The following is a 19829-nucleotide window of genomic DNA, read 5'->3' as shown; positions in this document are numbered from 1 at the left end:
ACTATTTCTACTCTGCTTTTACCAACATAGTTCAGACAAATGATACTTTGTATTAAGGTCCTATAAAACAAGAGTACAATAATAAAAAAACAAACCACTACACACTGATCGCTCTCTTAATACGGCAATACAAAAAACAAAATTTTTTAACATGACCATTTAAATGTAGCCAAAAATTAACAGGGGAAATACAGTAAATACCAAACGGTAGCCAAACTAGGGAGTAAAAAAAACTCAATATATATAACAAAGAACACTTCTGTCAATGAACAATAGTAGACTTGTAAATATAAGCTTTACATATGACAGGATAGCTCAGAGACATGGACGGGCACAACAGAGGGTGTAAAAAAAACAAAACCCAACCACCTCACCACCCAATCATTGCTTGATCCTTCATACTTTTAAGCTAGTTAGATCTCAAAAAATTGCAGTGAATTTCTTAATCTCGAGTGCATTCAAAAGTAAAAAAATCACTTAGCTAAAGCTTGGTTCCTTTTGAATGCACTAAAAAGTATGAAGGATCAAGCAATGATTGGGTGGTGAGGTGGTTGGGGTTTTTTTTTAATCCTCTGTTGTGCCCCTCCATGTCTCTGAGCTATCCTGTCATATGTAAAGCTTATATTTACAAGTCTACTATTGTTCATTGAGGGAAGTGTTCTTTGTTATATACAATTTAAAAGCAGATCTATTTATTAATAAATCCAAAGTGAAAACTTATAAATTAGATAACAAAAATGTGGCCAGGGACCTGCTACATTGGGACACATGTTATGGCATTGTTCTGCTGTTCAGGTCTTTTGGACTAGCCTTTTTGTATATATTGGGAACCTTTGGAAAGCAACAATCAGAATGTCATCTACATTGCTTTTTGGAGTTGTTCCTTCTCATCACCCTAGGTTGCCAGGATTGAGTGCTTTTCTTCGCTGGTCCATTCTGATGGCGTTGAAGTGTATTCTCCGGCGGTGGTTGGATTTGGAAGCTCCGGACCTTTCTTTGTGGCGTACACAGATGATTCTTTTATTATCTTGGGAACGTAGAGACATTACTGATTTTTCCTCTTTACGGGGACAGCGATTTACAACAGTGTGGGAACCTTTCTGGAATACATTGACTTCGGTGGCCAGAAGTCGTCTTTTGAATTGTTGAATGTAGCACTTGCTATTTTATTTCTTTTGTATTCTGTATGGGGAACTCTGGATTGGGGGGTTGGGGGGTTGGGGGTGGGTGGAGGGCGTTTCTTCTTATAACTAACTTGGAGTGTTCTTTTTCTGGAGGTTTCTGTTTTTGTGTTACTCCAATAAAAATTATTTGACTATAAATTAGATAACAAATTAGATAACCTCTCTGAAACGTAATCCTTATTCTTCTACCTATCTTTTAATCCCTCCTCACGACTCTATTATGTAACCAGCTCCTTAAATTGTAATTTTTCCTGGAAATGTCCAGTCATCTTTTGATGTAATCCGCCTTGAACTGCAAGGTACAGGCGGAATAGAAGTCAGTAATGTAATGTAAATTGGAGAAAGTTGCTTGGACAGATTGCTGGCTCAGCTGTTTAAACCAGAATAGAGATGCAAAGCTCACTAAAGTTACTAAGAAACGACCAGAGTTTGAGCTTTCTAGACTAGCCTAAAAATTGTTGGATACGCAAGATTTTAATGAGGTCTGGCATCCTCATGTCTTGTTTAGATTCAATATCTCTGATGAACACTACTTTATTGAAGAGAAATTCGGTAGGCCATATTTTCCTACGGAGTTGGTAGTGTTAAAAATTTCTCCACAGGAAAGAGAGAATGGAGGTAGTATCCTGATAATTTTACCCAACTGCATTATAAGGAGTGTTTGGAGGATTATCAGGTTGCGACTCAGCTTGTAAAACTTTCTTTTCAGTGGTTAGGAACCTGACTCAGGTCAGAAATCAAGATAAGAACATAAGCATTGCCTCTGCCGGTTCAGACCAGGGGTCCATCGTGACCAGCAGTCCACTCCCGCGGCGGCCCCCCAGGTCCATGACCTGTAAGTGATCCTTTACCTAAATCATGTATACCTTATTGTTTAGTGACCTGTATAGTTACCCTCTATCTGTATCCTTCAATCCCCTTCACCTGACTTTTCAAGTCAGAGGTTTGCAGATACATTTCAAGAGAAAATTATTTATATTTTGAGAATGTCCAAAAATAATCCCCTAAGGAGGATTTTGTTTTGATTTCTGAAAGACAAATTGAATAGGTCATTGGATGTTTGAATAATTCAATTAATTCATTGGATGTCTGTCAAATGATCTAACCAAACCGTATTGACCATTCCCAGATCCCGATGCATACTACAGCTATCAACCTTGTAATCTCCCTGTCAATGTCCAGGCTAATTCCTTGTTGTAAACCGCCTAGAACTGAAAGGTATTGGCGGGATGTCTTCTGTAATGTAATGTAATTCAATTTGATGAAATCTATGAAGTGGAGATTAAGAGGGTTTTTGAAGGAACTAATAAATAAATATTTAGAGATGGGAGAATATCTCTCTGTCTTGAAAAAGGCAATTGTTCATTATTTGCTTAAGAACGAAAGATTAGGTTCTAACCTTTGCTATTCTTAGAAACATAGAAGATGACGGCAGATAAAGGCCATAGCCCATCAGGTCTGCCCACTCTACTGACCCACCCCCAAGTCTACTATCTTAGGGATCCCACACCTGATGGAAGGTTTCCTTAGCTTAACCCTCTAAGGGATCCCACATGGGCATCCCATTTGCTCTTAAATTCTTGCACGCTGTTTGCCTCGACAACCGTCACCGGGAGCTCGTTCCAAGGATTGACCACTCTCTCGGTGAAGAAATATTTCCTGGTGTCGCCATGAAATTTCCTGCCCCTGAGTTTGAGCAGATACCCTCTTGTGGCCGAGGGTCCCTTGAGAAAGAGAAACTCTTCTTCTATCTCGATACGGCCGGTAATATACTTAAACGTCTCGATCATGTCTCCTCTCTCCCTACGTTCCTCGAGTGAGTAGAGCTGCAAAGTTTTCAGCCTTTCCTCGTACGTGAGATCCTTGAGCTCCGAGACCATCCTGGTGGCCATCCGTTGCACCGACTCTATTCTCAGCACATCTTTTCGGTAGTGTGGCCTCCAGAATTGCACACAGTATTCCAAATGAGGTCTCACCATGGTTCTGTACAATGGCATTATGACTTCAGGCTTCCTGCTGACGAAACTCCTGCGGATGCAGCCTAACAACTGTCTTGCCTTAGATGAAGCCTTCTCCACATGATCAGCAGTTTTCATGTCTGCGCTGATGATCACTCCCAAGTCTCGTTCTGTTGAAGTTCTAGCTATGATCTCACCATTTAAGGTGTAGGTTCTGCACGGATTTCTGCTGCCGAGGTGCATGATCTTGCATTTCTTAGCGTTGAAGCCCAGCTGCCATGTCGAGGACCAAAGCTCCAACAAATGTAGATCCTGTGTCATACTATTGGGTGAATAGCTGTCGCTCACTATATTGCATAGTTTGGCATCGTCCGCGAATAACAATATCTTACCTTGAAGCCCCTGAGTTAGGTCCCCTATGAATATGTTGAAAAGGAGCGGGCCCAAGACTGAGCCCTGCGGTACTCCACTGGTCACCTCTGATGTTTTAGAGAGGGTCCATTAACCACCACCCTCTGAAGTCTGCCACTCAGCCAGTCATTGACCCATGTAGTTAGTGTTTCTCCCAACCCCATTGATTTCATCTTGCTCAAAAGCCGGACACTATCGAAAGCTTTGCTGAAGTCCAGGTATACAACGTCCAGGGATTCTCCCAAGTCCAGCTGTTTTGTTACCCAGTCAAAGAAGCTGATGAGATTGGATTGGCAGGACCTAACCTTGGTGAATCCGTGTTGACTGGGATCCCGTAGACTCTCCTCATCCAATACTGCGTCTAATTTACGTTTGATTAGTGTTTCCATGAGCTTGCATACTATTGATGTGAGACTCACCGGTCTGTAGTTTGCAGCCTCTGCCTTGCAACCCTTTTTGTGCAGTGGAACAACGTTAGCTGTTTTCCAGTCTATGGGGACTCTCCCCAAACCTAGGGAGAGATTGAAGAGTCCTGATAGCGGTTCTGCCAGGACATCACGCAGCTCACTGAGCACCCTGGGGTGTAGATTGTCTGGTCCCATGGCTTTGTTCACCTTGAGTTTCGCCAGTTCGTGGTAGACGTCGCCAGGTATGAACTCAAAATTCTGAAACGGGTCATCCACGCTGGCCCTTGCCTGCAACTGCGGACCATGCCCCAGTGCCTCACAGGTGACGACCGAGCAGAAGTATTCATTCAGTAGTTCTGCTTTATCGGGGTCCGATTCTGCGTAGTTCCCATCTGGTTTTCTAAGGCGTACTATCCCGTCTGTGTTCTTTTTCCTATCACTAATATACCTGAAGAACGATTTGTCCCCTTTCTTCATGTTCTTTGCCAGAGTCTCTTCCACTCGAAGTTTGGCCTCCCTGACTGCCGTTTTGACCGCTGCAGACCTCGCCCCATGTTCTAGTTTAGCTTCCCTATTCTCCGTTTGTTTGTAGGAAATAAATGCTTTTTTCTTCTCCTTGACGAGGTGCGAGATTTCTGCGGAGTACCATTGGGGTTTGTTGTTTCTCCGCCGTTTGTGTACTGATTTAATGTAGAGGCTTGTCGCCTCATGTATGGTAGATTTCAGGGATGACCACTTAGCTTCCACATCATCGGTCGTAGCTTGGTTCTGCAGTGTCCGGTGGACGAAATCTCCCATGCGTTCGAAGTCAGTGCCTCGGAAGTTGAGTACTTTTGTTTTCGTGTTTGATCTAGGGAAACCTTTCCTGAGGTAGAACCACACCATGTTGTGATCGCTGGAGGCTAGCGTATCTCCTACTGAGACCTTCGAGACGCTATCCCCGTTGGTGAGTACCAAGTCCAGGATTGCCTGGGCCCTAGTGGGCTCCAATACCATTTGTTTGAGTCGTGCTTTTATGGATGTTAACAGCCTCCTGCTGCTGCTGGTTGCTGCTGAGTACGAGTTCCAATCTGCGTCAGGCATGTTGAAATCCCCTAGCAGAACAGCGTCTCCCCGTAGAGTGATCTTCTCTCTTATAAATTCACACTTTATTTCGGGACCAGTGGGTTTCTTCCCCCCTCCCACCAGGATCTGTAGGAAGCCTCAAAACTTCAGAGGCTTTCTCCCCCCTCCCCCTAATACCTTGTTTGCTGAGAATGCTCCACAGTTTAGCAGTCCGTAACAAAGCAGCCAGGAACATCTGAAGAGAGAGAGGTACGGGGACACTCTCTGACAATTAATAATAATAATAACTTTATTTTTTGTATACCGCAATACCATGGAAGTTCAATGCGGTTAACAATAGAAGAGACTGTACATTTACAGCGATGATACATATTACAGTGTTGTTACATTTACAGAGATGTTACATAAATAGCAGTAATAAAAAGGCATATACTAAAGAAGAGACTGTACGTATACAGCGATGTTACATGTTATAGCGGTGGTACATTTACAGTGATGTTAAATGTGAGGCAATGAAAAGGCAGGGCAATTAGATAAAACAGAGATTGAGAAAGAGAGGCCATAGTGGCTTGGGAGGGGGGCATAGTCAGAGGGAATGGAGGCATGTCGAGGTCAGGAGGGTGCAGGGAAGGAGGGAAGGCAGCATTAGCGGAATTTGTCGAAGAGGTAGGTTTTTAGTGACTTCCTGAACAGGTGGTAGGGCGGGGAGTTGGAGATGAGGGCGGTAAGGCAATTGTTCCATTTGCCCGCTTGGAATGCTAAGGTTCTATCAATTATGAATGCAAAACAGCAACAAATCAGGTTATCAAACATCAGTGACCTGAATGACAAGAACAGTACTGTAGCAGTAGAAACAAAATGCACTGACCTAAGGGGGAACCCTAACTGGAGACACCCCCACACCAAACTGATGGCACTCTAATAAAAGCTGGACAGAAAACAGAAATCCAGCTTACCAGTACTTGCAAAGGCAGACGACTGGCAAATCAGCAAGCATAGGGTGGGTTCCCAAAATAAAGTGTGGATTCACAAGAAAGAAGACTAGTAAAGGTAAGAACCTAATCTTTCATTCTTGTCAGAACATAAGAATAGCCTTATTGGGTCAGACCAATTGTCCACCAAGCCCAGTAGCCCGTTCTCACCATGGCCAATCCAGATAAATTCCAGATAATGTAAGACAGCCCTCCGGACATCCAACACCTTCAAGACTTTGTCCTTCTTAGACCCGGAGGGCTGAAAAGCTGGAAGTCAAACTTTCTGGTTGATGTGGAATGACAAAACCACCTTCGGCAAGAAAGAAAGGATGGTCCACAAGGAAATGCCTGCCTCCTTAAGACACAGGTATGGGTTCCTACAGTTCGGAGACCTGCCAAGCAGAAGTAATGGCAACCAAACAGACCATCTTGATAGGTACATGAGGGTGGCGTCTTGCAAGGGCTCAAACGGAGATCACAAGAGCCCTTATGACATGATGTTCAGATTCCAGAAAGGACAGAGCTGGTAAACTGGAGGCCTTAACCTCTGGGAACCCTTGAAGAATCTGACATCTGGATGCGAGGCGAGGGAAAGTCTGGCACCTTGTCACCTGAAACAGGAAATCCTGGCCACTTGCAACTTCAGAAAAGAAACTACCAGTCTCATATCTAGCCCTTCCTGCAGGAAGGACAGTACAGCCACTACAAAAGCCGTGCATAGGTCCAGCTGCTCTTTGTGGCATCACTGTTGGAAGGCATCCCAGGCCCTGGCATATTCCGCAAATGTGGTATGCATCTTGGCTTTCAGACTACAATGGGGAACTCATGGCAGCCAGTTTGATGACGGCTCTGCACGGGGCAGGAGTGTAGAATGATCAATCCTGCCCCGCGTGGCCACTAGACCACCAGGTAAGGTCCGGGAAGGTTTGGGCATCCTGCAAAAAGAAAAAAGAAAGAAGAAAAAAAAATAGCAAATAATTGAATTCGCGAGTAGGGAAACCGTGAATCCGGAGGGAGATCTGTAATGTAAGGAAATTCTTCTTTACGGAGAGGGTGGTTGATGAATAAAATGTGCTCCCAAGGGAGGTGGTGGAGAGGAAAACAATGACAAATAAGCGTGCAATGAACACAGATAATCTCTAATCAGAAAATAATGGGTATATAGTGAAGGAACTAAGGCCAGTACTGGGCAGACTTGCGCAGTCTGTGTACCGTATATGGACATTCAGTTGAAGTTGGGCAGGGGAGGGTTTCAATGGCTAGGATGGTTTAGATGGACTGGAGTGAGTTTTGACAGAGACTCCAGGAGATAGAACCTAAGCACACTACCAGGCAGGGCTCTGGGGTTCTGGCCCAGAAATATCTAAGAAAAAGGTCCATTTAAATTAAATGATTAATTTATGGAGCATGTATGGTTGGGCAGATTGGATAGACCATTTGGGTCTTTATCTGTCGTCATTTACTATGTTACTAAAGATCATTGGTGATGGTAAGCTCTGCATTTTACAGACTGTAAAAAAAGGAATGCATAGGACATAGTGGGAGAACATTATAGAGTTTAAATTTGGCACTGTACCTCTCCAAGAATTACCAGCTGCCTTAATGCCAAATGGAATAAAATGCATGTGGCAAGTGATGTGAAAAAACTGGTACTCTCAATCTGCAACAGTTCTATATCTGTTTCTTACGAAGAACAGAATGGGAGATGATCCATGCATATAATATGCCAATCAAAATAAATGAAGAGCGGATATTCATAGGCGAGGGAAACAAATGCATGTCTGGAGTGAGTAGATAGGACCATAACAGTGAAAGATGATATGTTTTCTTAAAGACTGCTTCCGGTAGACAGCACAGTGTTCCATCATCATTTATATATACATCTCTGGAATTAATTATGGCTTTTCATAGAACATGCAGGGTGTGAGCAGAAAAGGCTGGATATCAAGCTTCACCTTAGAGGTCTTCTGAATGGAATTTAAAGGAGCCAAAAACACTTTTTTAAGGAAACTGTACGGGTTTTATGGTAAAATTCAATTCACTAAACTACTGTGACTTTTGTATGTGAGTTGCCAAGACTACAATATGCTTCCCGAACAAACGAGGGCACAAAAGGATCTAAAAACTTTTAAAGGAATGTTGAAAACATTCTTATTTAAAGATGTGTTTAAACCCTGACCGGCTGGGACTCAGATCTTTATATGGATGGAGAAGCCTTGAAACTCTAGAGCAGGAGTGTCAAAGTCCCTCCTCGAGGGCCGAAATCCAGTCGGGTTTTCAGGATTTCCCCAATGAATATACATGAGATCTATTTGCATGCACTGCTTTCGTTGTATGCTAATAGATCTCATGCATATTCATTGAGGAAATCCTGAAAACCAGACTAGATTGCGGCCCTCGAGGAGGGACTTTGACACCCTTGCTCTAGAGCAGTGGTCTCAAACTCGCGGCCCACCAGATACTATTTTGAGGCCCTCGGTATGTTTATCATAATCACATAAGTAAAATAAAACAGTTTCTTGATCATATATCTCTTTAGCTATAAATTGCAATAGTATTATTAAGACTTAGCCAAAAGGAAAGATTTATAAAGTTTATCTCATGCAAAATTGTCATTTCTTTAATAAGACATTAACTATCTTTTTCTGAGGCCCTCCAAGTACTTACAAATCCAAAATGTGGCCCTGCAAAGGGTTTGAGTTTGAGACCACTGCTCTAGAGGGAGAGTGACAAAAGTTTATGTGATGATTTCAGATTGTGGTTTTGTATAGTTTTAGATATATTATGTGTGTTTATTTGTAATCAACCTAGAGACAAGCTGATAGAGCGGAATACAAATAGATAAATTGTTGTACAATATGGTGATAACATTCTCTTAGCTTTGTATAAAATAAAATATTAACAGCTTCTTTTAATTCAATTAAAATACCTGAACACAAAAATACAGAGGTCCAAGGGGTTAAAGCTTCCCTAATTTTTAGCACATGCGAATCTTACCCCTGATTGAGAATCAGCAGTAAAATCACAGGGCTAAAAGGTAGCACAGCAGTGAAAGTCCTAAAATGTCAATGGCTTCCATGTACAAAGCTGCCCTCAATTTTAGAGTGGAAATGCAGTGCATTTCATTTATCTTGTAGTACTGGAAACAAAGGATCAACTCGTAGCTAAAATGCGCCTAAGGATTCAAGAGGCTCTCAAGGCGCAAGGAGGCTCTGTCTCAGAGAGTCCGATGGGGCTACGATTAGCTAGTGCATCTGGGAAAGGGAGGCCCCTTGACAGCAGAAACCTAACTTCTCTCTTCCCACAGCTGCCCTTTCATTGTTTCCACTGCTGTCTGTTTTGTACTGGGCCAGGATAAAATGTAGCTGGCAAGTTTTCCTTCTTTGACTTGTTGTGATGTACCGGGAAGCATTTCAAATTGAGACACTTCTTCTTGATCATAACATAACACAAAATTTTATTTCCATACCGTGATACACTGTGAAGTTCGATGCAATTAACATACATAGGTTGGGAAACAGGTGGGTATAGTAGGTTTGGGGGGAGTTTTGGAGGATCATCATAAATAATTAAGGCACCCTACATATGCGGTTCACAGCAGTGCCCTCTAAGGTGCCCCCCCTGCTCTACTGGGATGCCTCGATGGCCAGTCAGTTACAATGCTGGCCCCTCCAATGTCTAAATGGTGCTGATGTAGGCGTTTCTAACTTGGATGTTTCTGTGGCTTCATATTTTCCACCATAACGAGTATCTTATGAGCCTGGGTCCTCCTCTCTATAGCTCATTAGTCCACCCACCAGGTTACTTAAGACACCTGAGTGATGCTCTACTAACCTTTCTCATACCAGATTCTGCTATTCTAGAGACAGGTATGTACATAGGGTTAGTGACCAATGGGAGAGTGTGTGGGGGTTATTATTTAATCCCTCCAGTGGGCATTTGGTTAGTTTGGGTAACTTTTTTGTGCTTAGATGCTTCTAAAACAGGTCTAGCTCGGAACGTCTAAGTTCTGCAAAAAGTTTGATTATTGCTGCCAAATGGCCAAGTGTAACCCAGCTCACAGCCTGACCAAATCCCATCCAAAATATGTCTCTAACATGGCCCCTTTCTTAGTTGGACATTTTGGAGGGCAAACATTATACAAAAAAGTCTAAGTTCTTTGTTTTGATTACCGGCACTTGGATGTTATCCCTGCAAAACATCCAAGTGCCGATTTTGGGACATTTTTATGTTTTGTGTGGAATTAGAAAAGATATAGAAACAGGTGACAAAAACAATAAAGGGGATGGGATGATTTTCTTATGAGGAAAAGCTAAAGCAGCTGAGACTCTTCGACGTGGAGAAGAGACGGCTCAGGGGAGATATAACAAAAGTCTATAAAATACTGAGCAGTAGAACAGCTAGATGTGAATCACTTGTTCACTCTTTCCAAAAATACTAGAACTAGGGGTCATGGAAATGAAGCTACTAAGTAATAGATTTAAAACAAACCAGAGAAAATATTTATTTGTTCAACGTGTAATTAAACTCTGGAATTTGTTGCTAAAGAATGTGGACAAAACAGTTAGTTTAGCAGGGTTTAAAAAAGGGTTGAATAGCTTCCTAAAAGAGAAGTCCATAGGCCATTATTAAGATGGCTTGGGGAAATAAGAATTGCTGCTGCTGGGTCGGACCTGTGGTCCATCATGCCCAGCACTCCGCTCACGCGGCAGCCCCCAGGTCAAAGACCAGTGCTCTAAAAGAGTCCAGCCTCACTTGCGTACATTCCAGTTTAGCAGGAACTTGTTCAACTTTGTCTTGAATCCCTGGAGGGTGTTTTCCCCTATAACAGACTCCAGAAGAGTGTTCCAGTTTTCTACAACTCTCTGGGTAAAGAAAAACTTCCTTACATTTGTACGGAATCTATCTCCTTTCAACTTTAGAACGTGCCCTCTAGTTCTTCCTACCTTGGAGAGGGTGAACAATCTGTCTTTATCTACTAAGTCTATTCCCTTCAGTATTTTGATTGTTTCGATCATGTCCCCTCTCAGTCTCCTCTTTTCAAGGGAGAAGAGGCTCAGTTTCTTCAATCTCTCACTGTACGGCAACTCCTCCAGCCTCTTAACCATTTTAGTCGCTCTTCTCTGGACCCTTTCGAGTAGTACCATGTCCGTCTTCATGTACAGCAACCAATGCTGGACGGAGTACTCCAGGTGAGGGCACAACATGGCCCGGTACAGCGGCATGATAAACTTTTCCTATCTGTTCGTGATCACCTTCTTTATCATTCCTAGCATTTTGTTCGCCATTTTCGCCGCCGCCACACATTGCACAGACAGCTTCATCTACTTGTCAACCAAAACTTCCAAGTCTCTTTCCTGGGAGGTCTCTCAAAGTACCGCACCGGACATCCTGTATTCGTGCATGAGATTTTTGTTACCGATATGCATCACTTTACACTTATCCTCGTTGAGCCTCATTTGCCATGTCTATGCCCATTTCTCGAGCTTGATTATGTTCACGTTGCAAATCTTCACAATCCTCCTGTGTCTTCACTACTGAGAATAACTTCGTATCGTCCGCAAATTAACCTCACTCGTCATACCAATGTCCAGATCGTTTATAAAGATGTTGAAGAGCATGGGTCCAAGCACCGAGTCCTGCGGCACCCCACTGGTGATGCTCTTCAAGACCGAGTATTGTCCATTTACCCACCACTCTCTGTTTCCTATGCTCCAGCCAGTTTTTAATCCACGTGAGTATTTCACCCTCGTTTCATTGGCTCGTAATTTTCCGAAGTAGTCGTTCAAGTGGATCCTTGTCGAACACTTTCTGAAAATCCAGATATACAACGTCGACCGGGTTGCCCTTGTCTATCTGCCTTACTCTCTCGAAGAAGTGCAGCAAGTTCGTCAAATAAGATCTGCCTTTGCTGAAACCATGCTGGCTGGTCCTCATCAGACCATGTCCGTCAAGGTGATCAATGATGCAGTCCTTTATCAGTGCCTCTACCATCTTTCCCAGTACCGAGGTCAGACTTACCACTCTGTAGTTTCCCAGATCTCTCCTTGAACCTTTTTTGAAGATTGGAGTAACATTCACCACCTTCCAGTCTTCCGGAATCTTTTCCGATTTGATGGACAGATTGGATATTAGTTGAAGCAGTTCAGCTATAGTCCCTTTCAGTTCCTTGATGACCCTCGGATGGATTCCATCCGGTCCCGGGGATTTATCACTCTTAAGCCTATCGATCTGCCTGCATACCTCTTCTAGACTGACCATCAACCTGTCAGTTTCCTGTCTTCATTTCCAGCATATAGCCTGATTGGTTCCAGTATGCTGTGTATATCCTCTTCGGTAAATACAGACGCAAAAAATGTGTTCAGTTTGTTGGCAATTACTTTGTCCTCCTTTAGCACTCCCTTTATTCCATGGTCATCCAACGGTTCCACCGCTTCCTTCGCGGGTCGTTTCCTCTTAATATATCGAAAGAATGATGAAGTTTTTTGCCTCCTTGGCTATTTTTTCCTCGTAGTATCTTTTGGCCCCTTTTACCACCTTATGGTAACTGTGTTGATGTTGTTTGTGCTTATTCCAGTTTTCGTCCATTCTTGACCTTTTCCATTCCTTAAACAAAGTTTTCTTGTTTCTGATCGCATCCTTCACCTCTACAGTGAGCCACGCTGGTTCCTTGTTCTTTTTCCTCTTGGATCCCTTGTTGTTACGCGGTATATATAGATTTTGCGCCTCGGTGACTGTGTCCTTAAAAAACTTGGTCTAGCGTTTTTAAGTGCTTATCCTCTTCTTAATCGTCTTCCTCACCATGAGTCTCATCCCTTTGTAATTTCATTTTCAGAAGTTCAGTGCCGTGGCCATTGTTCTGGACCGATGTTTCGCACCTGCATCCAGGTCAAAGCGGATCATGTTGTGATCGCTGTTTCCCTGTATCCCTTCTACTTCTACACCTTCTGCCAGTCCTCGCAGTCCATTTAAAATGAAGTCCAGAATTGCATTTCCTCTTGTATTTTCCATGACAAGTTGTTCCAGGAAGCAATTGCCTACAGTATTCAGGAACTTGGTCTCTCTAGCGCAGCCGGAGGTGCCTAGGTTCCAGTCTATTCCCAGATAGACTGGAACCTAGTCTATCCAGGAATCCTAGTTGAAGTCACCCATGATAACTGTGTTGTCTCCCTTGCAGTTGCGTTTAATCTTGTCCGTCATTTCTCCATCAATTTCTTCGAACTGCCCTGGGGGTTGGTAGTAGATGCCGATCTTCGTTTCCAGTCCATTTTGACCCATAGAGTCTCTAACTTATCCGTCTGTTGTGGCATGTTCTCTCCAGTAGATTCAATTCCCTCTTTGATGTATATGGCAATGCCCCCACCTTTTTGACCCACTTTGTCTCTGCGGTATAGTTTGTATCCTGGTAGCACAGTGTCCCAGATGTTTTCCTCAGTCCACCATGTTTCCGTGATGCCGATGATGTCCACGTTATTTTTTTGTGCCATAGCTTCTAATTTACCCATCTTATTCCTTAGGCTCCTTGCGTTAGTGTACATACACTTGAGTTTACGGCCTGTTTCTTGCATTTCCTTCCCTCTTGTGTCCCTTTCGATCTGTCTTGCCTGAGATCCGATGAGTCTTCCCCTCTATCTTCCTGCACGGTATCCTCGAGGTATACCGGTTCCCGAACCATCGACTCTCTCTCTCGGTCATCTGTCAGCTTTCCCCTTCTTCCTAGTTTAAAAACTTCTCAACTTCTCTTTTGATGTTGCTTGCAAGTAGCCTCGTTCTGTCTCTGCTGAGGTGGAGTCCGTCCTTCCTGAATAGATTGCTCTTTCCCCAGAACGTCATCCAGTTGCGCATGAAGTGGAATCCTTCTTCCTCACACCAGCGCCACATCCACGTGTTGACTGCTTGCAGCTCCATCTGCCTCTTCTCGTCGGCCCTGGATACCGGCAGGATCTCCAAGAATGCTATCCTCTGCTTCTGGTCTTCAGCTTCCTTCCTATCATCCGGAACTGGTCCTTCAGGACTTCCCTGTTGTAGTTCCTGTTGCTCATGTTGTTCGTCCCCACATGGATCACCACCTCCGTATCTTCTTCTTCCACACTGTCGATGATCCTGTCGATGCGGCTCACTATGTCTTCTACCTTGACTCCCGGTAGGCAGGTCACTAGCCGATCCAGTCTTCCTCCTGCTATGTGGCTGTTGACTTGTCTGATGATGGAGTCTCGCACGACAATTGCTGTCCTCTCTATCTTCTCTTGATTCTCCAGCCGCAGGTCCGTGTCCCTGGTGTATGTCCATCTCTCCAGCTGTAGGTCCATGTCCTTTGTTCCCATCCATTTTCTCTCATCCTGAGGTTGGCTTGCACTGGACTCTTCTTGTGGGTTCCTTCCGCTGTTTCCAGATCTCACTGCTGTGTCACCCATTTCTTCCTGGTGGTTGTCCGTTGGGTGGTCCACACTCTCTGTAGGTGTATCTCGGCAGTTCCACTGTTGCTGGTGATTTTCCACGGCCTCCCTGTATGCCTTCTCTATGAACTTTCCCAGCTCTCGGACTTCTTCCTCGATAGTGTCCTCTGTCTTGATGTTCTCTGCATCCTGTCTTCCTCCTCCACTGCTTGAAGTGCCTCCAGTTCCAGTACTCTGCCCTCCAGAAGTCTGACTTGTTTCTTCAGGCTCTCCAGTACTCCGCATTGAGCACATACGTAAGACTGCCTCCCAGAGGTGAAGTAGTCATACATATGGCAGACGGTGCAGAAAGTACAGTTACTTACCGTAACAGGTGTTATCCAGGGACAGCAGGCAGATATTCTCATTGATGGGTGATGTCACCAACGGAGCCCCGGTACGGACACTTCAAGAACTTGAAAAAAGTTCTCGGCGCCCGCACCACACATGCACGAGTGCCTTCCCGCCTGATGTAGGCGTAGGGACCCTCAGTTAAGATAAGCCAGCTAAGAAGCCAACCCGAGGACGTGGGTGGGTTGTGAGAATATCTGCCTGCTGTCCCTGGATAAAACCTGTTACGGACAAGCAGGCAGCATATTCTCACTGATGGGTGACCTCTGAGCTAACAGAGATGGGATGGTGGGAAAGTTGGCCAAAGAAATACAATTGGAAAACATAATGCCCATCCCGTCTGGAGAAAAAAAACCAAATATAGTGAGAAGTGAAGGAATGAACTGAGGACCAGGTGGCAGCTGTACAGAGTTCCTCAGTAATGTAACTATAAGGAAAAACAACAAAAGCTGCCAGAACTCGAACTTAGGGACTGGGACACGATATCTCCGTGCCAGGCCAGTCTGAGTAAAGAAGAACGAGAGGGAGGCAATAAACCAAGTGAAAACTGTTCCCATGAATATAGGCTATCCAAACTGAGTTGAATTAAAAGAAAAGGTTGGGATAAAATTACTGCGGCTCCGATCTGCGTTAAAAAGGAGGACAAAAAACCGCCTATAGGACAAAACATATAAAGCCAGGATCCTCATAGGAAAAATGAGGTGCAGGAAACAACACAGACAGAAGAACTGACTGAGCGAAATGAAAATAGTAGAAGATACTGTGGACATGAACAAAGAATCACCTTGGCTTGATGAAAGGCTGATAAGGATGAAGCTGCTAGCAGGGCATGAAACTCACCGATACCCCCTGGAAGAGGTGAGAGACATAAGGAAAACCATTTTCCAGGTAATAAATTCAAGTGGAGCTGATGCCATTGTTACAAATGGTCACCACCGGGCTTGAATTTAAAAGCAGCCTGAGAATGCCGGCGCCATCTTTCACAGAAGTTGTACTTGTGAGTCGGATGACAACGGCGGCCTCGGTAAGCGTTTGACTAAATGATCTTTAATCAACTCATATGGGGGGGAGGTATGTAGGGAAAGACTTTACTGCCGGTTCCCTAAGGATTGTTCTTTTTGTTTTCACATAGGGAGACCCTTGAAACAGCACTGTTTGTGCGAAACATGTCGGGTCAGACTCCCAGGTCCAGCTGTGTGTAAAAGCTAAGTAAATATACTATACTATTTTAGTTTATATAAATATATTACTTTAGTTTACAAAAATGATAATAATATCGTAAAATTGCCACAGCATTTAGAAAACCAATACCTATGATGAGTTACCACGTAAATCTCCCGCTGTTTTGAAGTAAACATAGCGGTGGAGTGGTGGGGCTGAGTTATTTAAAAAAAAAAAAAAAAACCATTCACCTTTGAACATACCAACCTAGTTTTGTTTACTCTTGTTACCATTGTTACAAATGGTAGCATCAACAACCAGGAAAGAATCACAGGAATAGTCCAGATGACAGAAGAAGGAATGAAGAGTGATTACACACATGAAAAAACCCCTGTCAAGAGCCTGGGAACCAGAGAAGAAATCAGAAAGAGGTTGCTCCTTGACAAATCAAAAGAAGAAAATGCAATAGCATTAAAAAGAAGTCCGAGAGCTATAAACTCAAGACTAGAATCAAACAAAGAAAAAAGACCACCGGTTAGGAAGGTGGAAACAGGCAGAGAAAAAGACACCAGGAAAGAGAACAAAACCACTTTTGATATAAACAAGGGTGAGTGGCTGGTGTCCTAGCAGAAATGAACAAACGGACTGAGAAAGATGTAAATGAAACGGATGCAGCCCAAAGAAAAAAACAATGAAGATTGGAAGAAATCAAAGATTCCAGAGTCGGAGTGAACCGAGCAGGAAAATGAGAAGAAGAAAGGGCTCCCAAAATTTGAGTGGATGAAGAAGGGAGAACCCAAGTTGATGAAAAAGCTCAATAGGAGAAGAAGCGAAGGGAATGCATATAAAAATATGCTCACCCAATCCAGAAGAAAAATAACCATTGCCAGACGAAGAAAAATCCCGGAGTAAAAGGATTAAAGAATCCTGCTGAAATTGGCTGCTAGAAAATTCAAGTTCTTGAAATGTCCATACCGGGGCTCCGACAGTGACGTCACCCATCAGTGAGAATATGCTGCCTGCTTGTCCTGGGATAAAACTGGGTAGCTCAACATCCTGCTTCTGTCTGCTTCTTCCATTGCTGCCCGCTGGATAAGCAGCATAAAATCTGTTTTACTCTTTTGGGATCTTGTCAGGTACTTGTGACCTGGATTAACCACTGATGGAAACAGGATACTGGGTTTGATGGATCTTTAATCTGTCCCAGTATGGAAAGTCTTATGTTCTTATGATAGCTAACACTTGTTTTCAGTTTGATGGCCAGTATAGTGTATTGCAAACTGTGTGCCGCGAGATGCCGGTGAGGAGAGGTGCTGGCACTGACTACTGCTTACAGTATGTGCCCCTTGTGGCAAGTCAGTCAGCGCCTCTGCTCATTCCCCTCACCTCTCCTTCTGCAGTACCCCCCACTCCCACCGGTGGTAACAGGAGGCTCAGGGCTGTGGCTGGAAGTCATCCACACATTTCCTGGTGCCCTCCAACCGCAGCTTAAAAAGTCTGTAACATACTGGGCCAGTTGTGGGTGCTTTAATGTTTACACATTTGTGAACACGTACCGTGGTAATTAACACTGGTTATTCCCCATTTTTCAGCCCTGCTAGAGACCCTTTGGCTTTTCCCTTGCAGCTCTTACCATTCTGCCAAGGTCCAATCCCTCTCCAGAGCCACACCACAAGAACACAAAGGATCTGATAGCCGCAATCTCCTCAATTTCCAGTTTCATAATCTGAAAGAGAGAAAACAAAAAAATCCAGTCAAGAGTTCTGTGAACTGTTTGTGTTTGCATGGCCAGATTACTTGAGGCCAAGTACCTGCAGCAGATGTTATAAATGAGCAGATCTTATGCCAGTCCATGGAATGTGTGTGTGCCTCAGAAGAGAGCATGGGCTATTGTAAAGCCTTTCTTTGTTTCTAAAATGAAGCGGAAAGAATGGTCTTGGAGCTATAATGAACACCAGATGTAAAGTTAAGGAAAGGAATTCCTCTCTAAGACACACCAGTCAAAAGCACCATATTTGTTACAAGAAGCAAAGAAAGAGCAAGAATGGAGGAAATCCAGAGCATGCAGAACTGAAAGAAGCAATACAAGCAACTCAATCTGTTGACTTTTGACACACACCAGCACAGATTTAAAAAAAGACATGCCAATTTTTAATTTACAGTAAGAACTAATATAATTATACACTCACATTTGACAAAAAAATGTTAAAGGCAGTTTTACCAGGGACAAGAGGCTGCTGCTTCTGCTTCACTTGACACCAGGAATGCCTAGTAAACTCTGCAGCCGTGTCAGGGGGGAACTTATTGGACCATGGGGAGGGGGGAATATGAGGGAAGCGATCATCTTCTGGCTTTCAGCCCGCACATGGGGGTCTTCAGGTGGGTGCTGGTAATGGGGAAGGGGGGGTTGAGTATTGTCATGGGATACAGAGGGTAGCTTTCATTTTGGTGTGCTTTTGGGGTTATTTGCTTCGGGATGGGGGCTACCTTTGCTGAAGAAAAAGATAGCTTAGAACAGAGGTTCTCAACATGCAGAATGCATAGCCCAGGAGGTATGCGACCTCAGAATGTCTCCTGCCATTTTGTCTCCCCAGTGGTAGCAAACAAGGATCGCCAGAATGTACTTAGGTAGGGCTGGTCTCAGTTAGGGTGCTGGTCTTTGACCAGAGGGCTGCCGCATGACCCAGCAGTGGCAATTCTTATGTTCTTAAGCCAGGTCCAAGATCCTGAGTCCTGCATCTGGCTGTCACCCCTCTCCCTACAACCCTCTCTGGCAACACGGCAGTGGCAGCGATTAAAACAGGCTGTTGGCATTGGGGCCTTCCTTTTGCGAGTCCCTCAGAAAGTTGAAACAAAGTAGGCAGGACTTGCAGAAGGAAGGCCCTGACGCCAGCAGCCTGTCTTAATCACTGCCACATCGCCGAAGAGAACCATAAGGGAAAGGGAGAGGAGATGGTTAAATGAGGTCCTGGGAGTGTCCGTGGCACTTTCGAATGATGGAGTCATCACTAATTTCCATAGGATGTTGAGCAAAATAGTCCTTTAAATGTAATTTTTAAAAAAATATTTCTAGGTCAACTCTTAGCTGAAAACATTTTCTGACATGAGGTTTTTGAGACAATTATAAGTAGAAATTTTCCGTTCTCACTGTTTCCGACACTTGTACTTACAGCATCTCTTGTTATATACCGTCTTGAACTGAAAAGGTACAATGGGATAGAAATAAAGCTCTTATTCTACTTTCAAATTGCCCAGCGCTTGTTATTATTATTATGATATTTCAGTAGATGACGTGTAAAGATCATAGTGCTTTCTATAGCATTATTGGTTGTAAAGCCCAATAAAAAGATTTCCATTATTCCCATTTTCTATTTTTATTTATTAGTCTTTCTATTTTATCTTAAATGTAAAATAAAATTATTTTTCTACCTTTGCTTCTTTTCAGTCTCCGGTTTCTGCTTTCTTTGTTTTCCTTTAATTCTCTTGCCACGATTTCCTGTCCGTTTGTGCTTCTCTTCCTCCTTTTCCTTTCAGCTTGCTTTCTTTTCTGCCTCTGTCTAGATTAAATGCTCTCTTATCATACAGTTCTCAAGTTCCCTCTTTCACTCACCCCTCTCTCCTACTTCACTTCCTCTTAGACCCTTTTTCTTTATCCCATCCCCTCCCCTTTCATCCAGCATCTTCCCTCTCTCTACTTCCATCATAAGAACATAAGAATTGCCGCTGTTGGGTCAGACCAGTGGTCCATCATGCCCAGCAGTCCGCTCACGTGGCAGCCCCCAGGTCAAAGACCAGTGCTCTAAATGAGCTCAGCCTCACATGCGTATGTTCCAGTTTAGCAGGAACTTGTCTAACTTTGTCTTGAATCCCTGGAGGGTGTTTT

The 19829-nt window shown here is 43.7% G+C and overlaps 1 protein-coding gene across 2 annotated transcripts in view; it reads right to left on the bottom strand.

Annotated features, from left to right (window-relative positions):
• Positions 1-19829, bottom strand: part of METTL14 (methyltransferase like 14) — a 140050-nt gene that overhangs the window by 22348 nt on the left and 97873 nt on the right. For both annotated transcript variants that reach the window (XM_033937984.1, XM_033937994.1), the window contains one exon: positions 17580-17672. In XM_033937984.1, coding sequence (XP_033793875.1) covers positions 17580-17672 — 93 coding nt within the window. The remainder of the gene's footprint in view (positions 1-17579; positions 17673-19829) is intronic.

Source organism: Geotrypetes seraphini, chromosome 1 (assembly GCF_902459505.1).
Source record: "Geotrypetes seraphini chromosome 1, aGeoSer1.1, whole genome shotgun sequence".
Lineage (NCBI taxonomy): Eukaryota > Metazoa > Chordata > Amphibia > Gymnophiona > Dermophiidae > Geotrypetes > Geotrypetes seraphini.
This window is presented reverse-complemented; position numbering and strand designations above follow the sequence as displayed.